Genomic DNA, 14,573 nt, shown 5'->3' with positions numbered 1-14,573 from the left:
ACTTAGCGGTGAACTAAGCCAACTTCTCCAGTTGCCTCAACACAGTTATCCCCCTGGCATTATTGATTTTTATTCACTCATATCTATGCAAGTCTCCTTAAATTTGGAACAAGCAGAAATGCTCATTTATTCAGGATCTGCTGTGTGCCTAGAAACAATATAACTGAGAGAAAATGTCAGTGTTTACAAAACAAAGAAATTGTCAATAGAACGTCTGCCAATGGACTTAGCAGGAAAAAAATTACAGCCTATAATTCATGAAGATTGGCTCAAAACAAACTGTCCCTGCCAACATAAAACCTGACAATTATTCTGTTGTCTAATTTGGCTCAGCCTAAGGTGACCTTGTTTATTCATCTCAGTCTTAATTCTTGCTAACTTGGCATGAGAGGGGAACATATGGCATATGTCTACAAAGTCCATTTTTGCATCTTAAACCAAAATAAATGTAGAATATGTTGAGCATTTCCTGTAACTGAGCTGGTAAGTCTATTAGACAGACCTAGTTATGTTCATAGTCTGCCCACTGGGTACTTTATAAGTGATGCCTATAAACTAGAAATTCTCTGGAGATATATTTTTCTAAGTTTGGTGTATGACTAAAGCTAGCCAATTTTAAACATGTTTCCCAAAATATAGTCAATCATAAGCCCTTTTTAAAAAGCAAAAATGAAAATATGTCATCGATTCACTGCAACTAAAATATATTTAGAGATTTTGTTTTTTAAATTTATTTTTTATTAATAACCATTTATTTACTTTGTATTCCAGCTGTAGCCCCCTCCCTCATGCCCTCCCAATCCCACCCTCCCTCCCTCTTCTCCTCCTTGCTCCTCCCCACGTCCACTGATAGGGGAGGTCCTCCTCCCCTTCCCTCTGACCCTAGCCTATTCGGTCTCATCAGGACGGGCTGCCTTGTCCTCCTCTACAGATTCTGACTAAGTTAAATGCTGTATAAGATAATGTGAGAAGCTCAGACGGTGATGGGAACCTGTAACCCTGAGAGGCAGCCGCTGGGCTGACTCCAGACTGAGGCTAGGGAGAGGGCTCAGAGGGTAAAGACTCTTGCTACCGAGCATGCCAGCCTGAGTTCAGTTCCTCAGACCCACATGCTGGAAGCAGAGAACTGTCTCACACAGCTGTCTCCGACCTCCCCATTGATACCTTGGCAGGCATGCTCAAACACACATGCACACACACAAATAAATGAATGTAAATAACATTTTAAAACAATGCAAGAAATATAGAAGTTGGAGAACAAAAATAAGAATATTTCTGTTCTTCCTCCCAGCACATTTTTCTTAATTCTTTTTCTGATCCACTAAAGTTGATTATGAAAGGAAAGTTACTGTTTGCAGCTGTAATATCTCTCAAGAAGCACTAAAGAAATTAGTTTCTTTTTTAAATAATTTGTTTGTATTTTATATATACTGGTGTTTTTGCCTGCATGTATGTCTGAGTGAGGGCGTCAGATCCCCTGGAACAAGAGTTACAGACAGTTGTGAGCTGCCATGTCAGTGCTGGGAATTGAACCCACATCCTTTGGAAGAGCAGCCAGTGCTGTTAACCACGGAGCCATCTTTCCAGCCCTGAAATTAGCTTCTTTATTTCCACTGTAGTTCAAGAAGTTAGACTTCTGGGGAGAGATTATAGAAAGTTGAAAACAACCTAAGAAAGATAGTTTTGTTCATGTTCATACATAAAAGTTTAAACTAAAGGAGAGTTTTTGGTTTTGTTTCCTCATGTACAACTAACAACTAAATGAGAGTACTGAAAAGACATGTATGTGCATTTTATGTGTAAATATATGGTACATGTGGAGGCAGACATGTCACTGTGCTGTAACGCTCTTCCTTACCCATTACATATTGGTGTGAGGCAGACAAGCCGCATGTTTCTATCAGCCTATCTGTGTGCATGAGAGAAGCAGAGAGCACTTACTATCCACAAATGTTCATAGCAGCTGGGGTCTTGTGTTTGGACTAAGACTGACCCATGGATTTCTTCATGTAAATTTCCCTATCAACTTGTTTTACCTTCATGTTTTGAAATCATTATTCAGTTTTTCTTAGATATTATTTTGTTAGAGATTGTGAGGTGGTGACTTTCTAATCGTTATTCCTTACATTCGTAAGCTAGTGTTGCATAAAGAAAAGGTTTCCGTATCAAACTGCTCAGTTACCTTGAAAGACAGTCCCAATACTTGGTGATTTCTTCGGATTTATCAGCTTTAAGAGTGATAAGTGAACATGTAAACTCTCCAGTGGTGCCCACTATTGGGGGAAACAGACAGGGAGGATTTAAATTCTGTGCTTCAGTTCTAGTGGTCAATTTTTGAAAATCAGTGTAACATTCTGAAAAGGTAATTTTAGTCGCATTATCAAAAGCCTAAAATGTGACAGCTTTAAATTTCATTTTTATAATGTCTAAGTAGAAATGCCCATAACATTTTTAGTATAAAAGTGACAAACAAGAGACAAGACACAGCTGCCCGCTCTTTTGTATTTCTTCAATGTAATACTTGAAATCCTAGCTAGAGCAATAAGACAGCTAAAGGAGATCAAGGGGATACAAATTGGAAAGAAAAGAAGTCAAAGTATCACCATTAAAGGATGATATGACAGTATACATACATGACCCCAAAAATTCTACCTGGGAACTCTTACAGCTGATAAACATCTTCAGCAAAGTGACTGGATACAAAATTAACTCAAAAGAAAAAAAAAATCAGTAACCCTACTGTATACAACTGACAAACAGGCTGAGAAAGAAATTAGGAAAACAACACCCTTCACAATAGTCACAAAAATATAAAACATCTTGGTGTAACTCTATCCAAGCAAGTAAAGAACTGTATGATAAGAACTTCAAGTCTCTAAAGAAAGAAACTGAAGAAGATATCAGAAGATCTCTCATGCCAATGAATCGGTAGGATTAACATAGTAAAAATGGCCATCTTATCAAAATCAATCTATAGATTCAATGCAATTCCCATCAAAATACCAATACAATTTTTTTTACAGACCTTGAAAGAACAATTTTCAACTTCATATGGTAAAACAAAAACCCAGACTACCTAAAACAATCCTCTACAATAAAAGATCTTCTGGAGGTCTCTCCATCCCTGATCTCAAGTTGTACCATAGAGCAACAGTAATAAAAATGGCATGATACTGGCATAGAAACAGACTGGTGGATCAATGGAAGTGAATTGAAGACCCAGAAATAAACCCACATACTTATGGACACTTGATTTTTGACAAACGACCTAAAACCATACAATGGAAAAAAAAGATAGTATCTTCAACAAATTATGCTGGTCTAACTGGATGTCTACAGGAAGAAAAATGCAAATAGGTCCATATTTATCACCCTGCACAAAATTAAAGCTCAAGTGGATCAAAGACCTCAACATAAAACCAGACACATTAAACCTGTTTGAAAAAAAAAAAAAAAAAAGTGGAGAAGAGCCTTGAACTCACTGGCACAGGAGACAACTTCCAGAATAGAACACCAACAGCCCAGGCTCTAAGATCAACAATTAATAAATGGGACCTCATAAAACTGAAAAGCTTCTGCAAGGCAAAGGACACTGTCAGTAGAACAAAATGACAGACTGGGAAAAGATCTTCACCAACCCCACATTCCGACAGAGGCCTAACATCCAATATATATACATATATCTATATCTATATCTATATCTATATCTATATCTATATCTATATCTATATCTATATCTATATCTCACCAAACCCTCACAGATATAAACTGCACCTGTAGATGATCTGCACATCAAAGACATACTGCACAGAGTTGTAGGGGCCTTAAAAATACCGCATCATAAAAGAAAAAAAAGCTAAATGGACATATTTAACAAAATGTCTTCATCAACGAACGGAGTTTCCACAATGAGAAAACACATAAAGAAAAAAAATTAAATTCTAGGCATTTATAAGAAAATACTGCTGATAAGAGCATGCATCCAGCTGGATGCCTAACGCTTGTCTGAAATCCCAGTGCTGAGGGAGGCTAAGACAGGAGGAGCACCAGTTCAAGCTGTAAAGTAAGAATCTGTCTAGAAACAAAATAAAACTATCAACAAAATAAAAACTTTGAAAAAGATTATATCCAGACACAGATCATATTAGTGGATTCTAGCTAGCATTCAGGATATTAACAAAACAAAACAATTATTTATATACAATCTCTTTCAGAAAATATAAGACCTTGGAGTTGCCATTACCAAAATAAAGAAGAATGTGGCAATGGGACACTAGAACAATCTCTCATAACTCTATAGGAACAAGTCAACAACAACAGATTATCAATAAAGTTGAAACATTACTAACTCAAAAATCCAAACTCTGAAATATTCCCAGATCCAAAATATTTTAGTGCCAAAATTAGCAGACTTCACAGGTGACCTTATATGGTAAGTCACAGTCAAAACTCAAGCACACACACAGAGCTGCTCTCTTCCGGAGACGCCTCCAGCCACCGCACTGGAGGGGCCCAAGGAAGCATCCTGTGCCCTCCTTTCCCTCCTAGATCAGCCATGCTGCTCACTTCAACCCTCCCTCCCAGCCCATCACCACACCCGGAGGACCAACCACCACATGTGGTGTAAACCCAGACTACCCCCAGCTCTACCTTCCCCTCCCTCCTCATAGCCTGTCTACATGCATTTGGGGTTCTCTGCCAATCTCTTCCTACCAGGGATCCCACACCTGCCACTCAAGGCAGGGACCCAGGATCCCCAAGTTCTAACAAAGCTGAAGCTCCTCCTCCTAGCCCCTTCCCATTGTTTAAGGAATTGACCTCTGACCCCAGCCAGCCTTCTCCCACTTTGGTCTCATTTGAGGCAGCCTAAATTCTTCCATTGAATACATAACCAAGAAATCCACACAGCCCTGTATAACTTTCTCCTGTGAGAACTACCGAGATGAAATCCAGGACACAGATCTCTAACAACAATCCTATCTTTATCAAAGAATTTAAGAAATTGAAATGAGATGCAATCAAATGATTCTACTAACTTAAAAAGAGTAACAATAAATGCCTGAGTGATGCTCAGGAAAAGAGATCTACAGCTCAATTTTATTCATTTAATGATCAAGAAAATCTCAGGCTTGAAAACCAGATTTAATAAAGATATATAAACTTACTGAGGAGAAGTTGTTAACATGGAACTAAAAAATAGTGATACAATTTCAAAAGCATCAGGGAAGCCTTATGAGTAAACGGAGTCAAGTAGAAGACAGTATCAGGACTTGAAGAGAAAGAAGATGAGACTACATATGCAAAGAGTGTGAAAACTTTAGAGACACCTTATTGTCTTTAAATGTGCAGAAATGTGGGATGACATGAACAGATGAAATCTTTGAATTATTTAATTATTCAATCATTATTATAATTATTGAATTATAGATGTGGGAGAAGAATTCCCGGTCAAAGACATGGATGGTTCTTCAGGAAGATCATAAAAGAAAACTAAGGCAAGACACACCTATACAGATAGAAGAAGCACACAGAACACCAAATAGACACAACCAGAAAAGGAACTCCTACTTCATATAATAATTAAAATACTGAACAAAGAGAGAGTATTGAAAGCTGCAAGAGAAAAACCTGTAAGTCACTGATAAAGGAAAACCCATCAGAGTAACTACTAATCTCTCACTGGAATCACTGAAAGCCAAAAGCAGGTGAACTCCAAGTCATAAAAGACCACAACTGCCCACTGAAATGACTGCCCAGCAAGAGTCTGTCACAGTTGATGAGAAAAACTTTCTGTGATGCAAATAGGCTGGCTAAAAATGCTTCTTTCTATCAAACATAGCCCTACTGAGAATACTAGAAGTAATACTTTAGTTAAAGAGAGGACATTGGCATAGCCAAGAACACTAGAGAGCAAATAAATAAGGCTGTAATTACTGGAACACAAACAGCAAAACAAACAACAAAATGACTACAATCAACACACACTTCTTAATAATGATTCTACATATCAATGGTTTCAACTCTCCCATCAAAAGACACTGGCTAGCACAATGGATTAAAAAAAAAAAGTCCATTTCTCTGTTGTGGACAAGAAACTCACATTAGCTTTAAAATAAACACCTTAAAGTGAATGGAAGAAAAAAAAATATTCTGATCAAATGAGATTAGAAAGCAAACAGGCATTGGTATCCTGATAAAATAAACTTCAAATAAACTAATCAAAAGAGATAAGAGACACTCCGTCCTAATCAAGTGATTGATAAATCAAGACCTAGGAGTTCTAAGTATGTAAGCCTGATTTTATTCAAAGGACACAAGTGACATTAAAGTCACATACCAACCCCAACCCAATGATAGTAGGTGACTTCAATACACCGTTCCCTCCCACAGACAGGTCGTCTAGGAAAAAATACAAACATCATAATTAACTGGCATCATACAGGAAAAGGACTTAACAGACGTCTACAGAGTCCTGCACTCAAACTTCTATTCATAAACCATTCTAAATTGCGCCACATGCTGGAACACAAATCTTAACAGAAAAATAGAAATTACTTTGTATATCCTATTTGGCCATAGGGCAGTAAAGCTTAAAACGTAGTAAAGATATAACCCCCCCAAAATCCAAAACAAAACCACAGGCCACTATCCCCAATGAATATTTTTTCATACATATATATGTATATATATAACTGAGCTTCTCTCCTTCCAAACTCTGGCCTGTGCCAGTTGACATAAAAATTAGCCAGAATGTACACACACATATATAAGATATGTATTCTATATTATATATGTTTGTGTGCATATATACATACATACACACACACACACACACACACACACACACACATATATACTGGCTAATTTTTTTGTCAATGTGTATTATATATGTATGCTTGTTTCAATGTCAGTTGACACAGGAGAGAGTCATTTGGAGGGAGAGAAGCTCAGCAGAAGGCACCCCCAGACTGGCCTATGGGCAAAGCCTGTGATGAGTTTTTTTTGGTTGACAGTTGACATAGGAGAGCCCCGCTTACTGTTGACAGAGCCATCGCTTGTCCTGGGGTCATGGGTGCTATAAGAAAGGGGAGCTAGGACTCAGATGATGGACTGTGATTTGGAAGTGTAAGCAGAATAAACTCCCCAGGTGGATTTATATCATGGTTTTATCGTGGCAGAAGTCATAGTAACTGAGACAGTACAGATGCAGACACCCTCAGTGAATACTTGCAAACATACACAAGCACATACCAAAAAGATCACCTACCATGATCAAGTTGGCTTCATCCCAGAGATTCAGGGGAAGTTCAAAATAAGTCAATAAATGTAAGAAACCATACAAATGAACTTAATGGATGTAGCAAAAGCATTTGACAGAATCTAACAACCTTTATGATAAAAGCCCTCAAGAGAGGAGAACTGGAGGGAACATACTTCAACATAATAAAGCCTATGTATAATACATGATGAACACACAGCTAATATGACCTATGTGGAGAAAAACACAGAGCATCTAATTAAAGTCAGGAAGGAGACAGGAGTGTAGTTATAGATTCAGTGTAAGCACAATCAAAATCTTTACCTCATCCTCACAAAAATAGAAGAAGAAAAAAACCACTGAAATGTACTTAGAAACAGAAAGGACCAAGTATAGGCAAAGCAGTTGTGAGAAAAACAATGCAGGATTTCAAGATGCAGGACAGCACCATCATAATAAGAATACAGCACTGCCACACAAGACATTTAGACCAGTGACATGAGTACATGTAATTACAGACATCTGATATTCCAGAGATGCCAAAAGCACTCCAGAGAAAAGGCAACACCTTCAACAAAATGCCTGCATGCAGAAGAATAAAATTAGACCTGTTATCAGTCACCTTGCACAAAGCTAACTCCAGCAGGATCAAAGATGTTAGTGTGAGGCCTGAAACACCAAGACTGCTAGAAGAAAGCAGAGGCAGAACCCTGTGAGGTACAGGAAAGGACTTTCTGAACAGGCTCTATTTGTCAGGAATCAAGGCCAACAACCGCTAAGGGGGGCCTCATGAAACGAAAAGGCTTCATCACAGCTACGGAAACAGTCATTTGGGAAGAATGGAAAAGAATCTTTCCTGGCCATTATCTGGTAGAAGATTTATATCCAGAATGTATCAAAAATCAAAGGCAAAAAATAAACAACCCATTCAAACCCATTCAAAAGTGGGCTTTGGATCTGAGCAGAGAGCTCTCAAATGTTGACATGAAAATAGCTAAGAAGTACCTCAAATAATGTTCCTCATCCTTAACAATTGGGGAAAGGCAAATCTAAATCACTGAGATTTCATCTTACCCCAGTCAGAATGTCTAAGAGTAACAACAAGTGAAAACAGATGCTGGAGGAATGGTGGGGAGAGGGAATCTTCATTCACTGTTGATGGAAATGCAAAGTGGGGCACCCTGCTGAAAATTGATATGGAGAATCCACAAAAACTTACCATATGAACCAGCACTAACACTCCCTCGCAAATGCCTAAGGACTTGCCATCCTACTGTAGAGATATTGCTTAGCCATGTTCACTGTGGCTAGGGAATGGAACAACCTAACTGTCTTTCAGCTGACAAACGGAGAATGAAATTGTGGTACATATACACAACAGAATCCTATTCAGTTATAAAGAAAAATGAAAACATAAAATTCACAGGTAAATGGGTGGAACTAGAAAAGATCATACCGAGTGAGACTCAGAAAGACGCAAAGCACATGTTCTCTTTTATCTGTGGTTCCCAGCCCCACGATCAGGTGTGAGTCCATGACCTGAGTAGTTAGCAGGAACCAGGAAAGTAAAGCAGCAGCATGGCGGGTGAGCCCTAGAGAGGGAGCTAGCAGGATACAAGGGACATAAATATTTAATTGCAGAATAACTGAAAGTGGCTTTCCACCTTTATAGAATAAAATGGCATCAGAATCTTTAGTGAATAAGCCAGACTCAGAAAGGCAAATATTTCATGTTTTTCTTATATGTGGAAGCAAGGTTTCAAAAACAAAACAGATCATGAAAGCAGAGGGTGGACTGTTTGTAAGAGGGAAAGGTCTGTAAGAGGGAGAGTGTAACTGTGCCCAGTAAGAAGGAAGAGCCAGGGCATCTGCAGAGCGAGGCCGTTGCCTCTCAAGCTCAGGATGTCATCCTGGAGCCCCAGAACTGCATGAGCAGTTTACTAAAAATGAGATTTGGGCTTGGTGGAGTGGCACACGCCTTTAATCCCAGCAGAGGCAGGTAGGTCTCTGTGTGGTCAAGGCCAGCCTGGGCTACAGAACGAGTTGTAGGCCAGTCAGGGTATATTGAGATCTTAGTAAAATTAAGAATAATGACATTTCAGAAAAGAAAGGTATTTCTTTTTAACATAATGATATTAAAACAATATATTGTTGAAAGCTTTCAAGGACATTTTTCAAATTTGTTTTTAAAACATTCAGAAGGCTATTTTAAAATATTTAAATATGGTCACTACACTAAGCATTAGAGTATCAAGTTCTTACGTTTTTCTTAATCCTTTTTTCCATTTAGGAAGCTCCCGCCTGACAGACAGGCAATTGAGAGACGGGAGGAGGAGGAGGAGGAGGACTCCTGCACTGACTCTTCAGTGGGCACCACCTGGGATGCAGAAGGTATGGAGCTCAGGCCCCACAAAGGGTGATGGGAAATCGGAGTTTCTGTAAATTACCGACGAGAAACCTAAGCCTTTCCAGTGAGTGAGACTGATAGAACGGAAAATGGTGAGTTATCTGATGAAAACAAAGGCGACCATTAGCGACTGTGCGGGTAAACACAGGTACTTTGAGGAGCCCCGTAAAGGTCAATTCTAGTTCACTAGCTCTAGAAGGGGACCCTTGAGACGTGTCTAGCAAACTCTCGTGCGTGGTAAGTTAGCCTGGAGCTTATGCTCCAATCGGCTTGCTCTAGCGCCTCTGAAGGGTGGTTTGGCCCTTGTCCAGGTTAGCAGGAAAGCAGGGCAAAAACGAATGTAGTAAATATGTAACAGAAGCGATGACATAAGAGACTCCAAGGTGCTACCCGAGACCACGTGACAAAGTGACAGAGCAGTCAGCTGAACAGACCTTGGGAAGCGGCAGCGCTTCAACAGGCAGAATAGCATGGGAGAGGAGAGGCGTGTGCGTTCCTGCCCTCTCAGCGCTTCCTGTGAAGATGACCTTAGCTTGGCCCACCCACCCTGTGTCTGCCTCCACGCCCCACCGCAGTAAGAGGTGTGCAGTGAGGACAGGAAAGGAGCCGCACCGTGTCTATAGCGGAGTCTGCATGGCTGTGCAATGGCTTTCCCTGCAGTCAGAGCCCCGGCACCTACCTGCCATGCTGTAAGAAAACAAGCTGGGCATGGTGGCCCCTGCCCGTAATCCGGAGTGCTGGGGAGGCAGAGGCAAGCAGATCTGTGAGTGAGTGCTAGGCCAGCCTGGTCTATGTAATGAGTTCAGGGCAGCCAGGGCTACACAGTGAGACCAGGTCTCAAAAAATTGTTTTTAGAAAGAAGCATTGTGGGCACTCTCCACTTATTGGTGAGCGTTAGTCTCCAGAGTCGAGTGAGCTAAGCGTTCCCCCGTAACCGGCACTCTTATGCTGGTTAAGATCTGGCCGTCATTTCCTCTAATGTTTTCAACATCTTAATTTATTTGTGATGGTTTATTAGATTTTCAGTCACTGATGTTGTGATCTCATTTTAGGAGAACTGAAAGAAGACCAAAGGGAGCAGGTAAGGTCTCCTGTGGGAGCAGTGGACACGTCTTAACTCAGCCGATGCTGCCTGTTGGCCTGTTAACCAGACTACGGGAACAGCATCTAGATGACTGCTCAGCTTTTTGTTTTTAGCAAAACTCCCTGGAGAAACATCATCAGTTGAAAATAGGCTGGAAACCGAGTAATACAGTGGCAGTCTCTCTCTGTGTGTCTGTGTATATCTGTGTGTCCATGTATGTCTGTGTATGTCTGTGTCCATGTATATCTATGCATATCACTCTTTCACTAGTGGATGGTTAAAATTATTCAGAAGACTTAAAAAGACAGCATAGCAAACTTATCTAACACTTTCCTTTTGTATAATTTTATGAAAATACATACAAAATATAATTTCTGACAGGTGGTCCTAAGCACTTATCTATAGTCTCTCTCTGACCCTACCTAAGTCATCAATTCCAAAAGAAAAAAGCCACAAAACGCAAGAACCTCATAGTAATATGAATAGTCCATAAAAGGTCTTGTGAACTGATCCATTGGAAGGCAGCATTAGGAATGATAGCTACACAATTAATGGCGTCACGTTGGACAGATCATTTGAATCTCACTCGGGCTGAAGTTCTTCATTTGTAAAACAGATACAAATGCACATGCCCCCAGGGTCGTATGAAGTCATTTTCTGCATGAGTGAAGAAGTTTCTTAATTTTAACTGCTAACAATAACAGTAATTACCTGCATCATTAATTCAATCTACTTTTTTTCCTTTTCTTTAAGTTCACTCTGTATCCCAGGCTCATTGGAGGTTACTAGCCTCAAACTCAGGGCCAACCTCCTACCTCATCTTCACAAGGGCTGTGATTATAAGGACTAGCCTGGACTTGGCTCAGCCAACTTTTTTATAGTCACACCTCTACTGACATTATTTTTTAAATCTGGATTTACTGAGGAGGAAAACAGTCTATATTCCAATGAATACGCATGAATCTACAGCATTCAGTTTGCTAGAACTTAGAGACACTGATAAATTTTATACATATGTATATTTAAAATATTTCTTTGCAATTTCTTTTAGAAATTGCTTTACATTTGTTTATTTTGTGTGTGTAGCGGTGTGGAAAATGACAAGCATGTGATACAATGTGCACGTGGGGGTCAGAGGGCAATTTGTGAAACTGTTCTCTCATTACATCATCTAGATTCTGGGGGTCAAACTCAGGTCATCAGGCTTGGCAGCACATGCCTTTATCACTGAGCCATCTAGCCGGACCTGTTTTATAAATATATATATAAGTATAAATGTATGAATTAATATACATGATATATCAATAGATACAACACATTGTGACTATAATATATGTGGATTCTATATATAGATTAATATATATAGTGTTGTTCTTTAGTAAAGATACTTTTATTTGAGCATACTGTAAATTTTAACCATAGTTATTCCCTTATTCTCTCCCTCCCCATCCTCTAGTCCTTTCTAGTCTTCTACTTCCATGTCATATAGAACACATAACTATTTATATGCATATTATATTTATAAATAGATACACATATATGATCTAGACTGCACTAAAGAGAGAAAATGGTTATTTGTTGATGATCTCATTTTACCCATTTTTCTACTAACTACATAATTTCCTTGTTTTCATGGCTTACTTAGACTCCATTGTGTGTGTGTATGTACACACACATACATACCCACACACACCACACTTTATCTGTTTTGCCATGAATGGACACCTGGGCTGATTGCCTAACTTGGCTATAGTAAGTAATGCTTCAATAAACATGTATATTTCTTTTAACACACAATATTTTCTTCTGCTGTAAGGAAACCCTAAGGCTATGGACTTTATAAAGAATAAATTCTGGCTGCAGTGTGGAAGCTGAAAGCACAGGATTGGGCAACATCAGTTCCGCAGCCTGCAGGGCTTTGGGGGAACATGGTCTCTCAGCGCCAGGCACTATGTGGAGAAGCCTCAGGACAAGACAGATGTGAGAGATGGAGTTAGGCTTCCCGCTGCCCAGCAGCGCAGTCTAGTCCAGCATGAGGTCCTGAGGAGAACACTGCCTCTAATGGCTTATCGTCACTCAGCCTCACCTCAAAGACCCTACAACCTGCTAATGGTTCCAGCAAACCAGCCTTTAAGGAACAAACCATAGGAATAACAGTATTTTCCACAATTTTATCACCACTTTTCCAACATCTATTGGATATATCCAACAAAAAATAAAATTGCAGGAACTATTCTATCTTCCAGGTCCTTATCATAGCAGGCACCAGCCTTAGTATTTTTGGTTAAGATGTAGCCCTCACGAGTAATCTGTTAGTGAGGCTGCTTTTAGCCCCATATAAACAGAGATTAAGCCATTCCCGTGGTTGCCCAGCTGGGAAGGGATAAAGACTGCAGTAAGAGCGGAGCTCCAGACTGGGGTTTCTCAGCCTTCGCATTTCTAACAGTTGGAGTAAAACCGCTCTCCATTGCTTAATAAAATAAATAAAAAGGTAGTCTGAGGGCCAGGCATGGTGGTTCACTCCTTTAATCCCAGCACTCCAGAGGCAGAGGCAGGCAGATCTCGGTGAGTTTGAGGCCAGCCTGCTCTACCAGTCCTAATCCAGAACAGCTAGGACTCAGTCACACAGAGAAACCCTGTCTCAAAAACCAAACCAAAACAAACAAAAGTACCTGAAGTAGAAGGGTTGCCAGACACCAGGAAGGGTAAGAAGAGTAGACGGCAGGTGGACGCGGTCTAGGAACCTTGAAACCCACTGAGGTGGAGTCACAAATGATGTCTGTCACTGGAGTCTGCAGTAGCTTCGCAGTCTTGTCCTCTTCCTCCTCCTTGGCCTTTTTATGTCGCATGCATTAGTTTTGGATCAATTTTACACCTAGCTATGAACATTGTAATGACTGATAAGGTAAAGGTGCAAGTCTGCTTACATAGACAGAACCTTCTTACTGCCTCTCACTGTTTAAGTCAGCTGGACTGTGTTTGTTTGAACGTGGTTTTAATTGTTTTTTATCTTTTTCCTTGCAGGACATTGGAGATGTTGGTTCTCTCAGAATGGTTCACTTTGGTTTGGTGTAAATCATCAGGAACTCCAAGAAGAAACCTGCCCTTTTCATATCTTTTATATTGAGCTGATTCGATAAAAACCTCCATGTACAGGTTTTAAGCACGGAAAGATGGCACGTGAAGCATGGCATAACGATAGCAAAGTAACCCCAAATAAAAGTTCTTAATGACTTATTCTCACGTGTGTACTTTTTAAATTCTGAAACTGCACATTTGGAGCATCAGAGGTTGCTGTAGTAATAACAAGAGCTAGAATGTTTAAACTTGTTCTCCCTCATCTTTTACATTTTCTCCCTGGGGGCTGGCGAGATGGCTCAGTGGTAAGCGTGCTTGTTCTTGCAGAAGGCCCAGGTTCAGCTCCCGGCACCCACACGGCAGCTCAGGACTCCGGCTCCAGGGGGTCCAGGTCCCTCTTCTGCCCTCCTCAGGCGCCGAGCACAGACGTGTAGTGCAAACACATTCATATAATCAAATAAATCTTGACCAAAATTCCGTCTCCTGCTCTTAGTTACATTAGTCATGAAGTGTTTATTGAGCAAAAGCTTCTGTCCAGACCTCCCGAAACAGACAAACTCCTTCTCGTAGATTTTTGCAGCGAGGAACCAACACCCATTGCCACAGCCTGCTTGTTAGAGGAGACTTGAGCTCCTTTAGCCTAGGCCCCCTCCCTTGTACATCACAGAGAGAGTGCACACAGCACCTGGCCCTTGCTTTGCACAGTGCCACATGGAAGTATGGAAATGTGGCTCAGGGAATGCATT

At 40.2% G+C, this 14,573-nt stretch overlaps 1 protein-coding gene across 7 annotated transcripts in view; it reads left to right on the top strand.

Annotated features, from left to right (window-relative positions):
• Window positions 1-13,986, top strand: part of Wdpcp (WD repeat containing planar cell polarity effector) — a 242,957-nt gene extending 228,971 nt beyond the window's left edge. For 6 of the 7 annotated variants that reach the window (XM_060365184.1, XM_060365187.1, XM_060365186.1 and 3 more), the window contains 3 exons: window positions 9,549-9,649; window positions 10,718-10,746; window positions 13,774-13,986. In XM_060365184.1, coding sequence (XP_060221167.1) covers window positions 9,549-9,649; window positions 10,718-10,746; window positions 13,774-13,824 — 181 coding nt within the window. In that variant the 3' untranslated portion in view covers window positions 13,825-13,986. Of the gene's footprint in view, window positions 1-9,548; window positions 9,650-10,717; window positions 10,747-13,773 lie in introns of those variants that run through there. The other variant, XR_009584944.1, reaches the window with a different exon arrangement.
• Window positions 13,987-14,573: the final 587 nt, after the last annotated feature.

This window comes from Meriones unguiculatus, chromosome 12 (assembly GCF_030254825.1).
Source record: "Meriones unguiculatus strain TT.TT164.6M chromosome 12, Bangor_MerUng_6.1, whole genome shotgun sequence".
NCBI lineage: Eukaryota > Metazoa > Chordata > Mammalia > Rodentia > Muridae > Meriones > Meriones unguiculatus.
The sequence above is the reverse complement of the archived record's forward strand: the minus strand, read 5'-3'. Positions and strand labels throughout refer to the sequence as shown.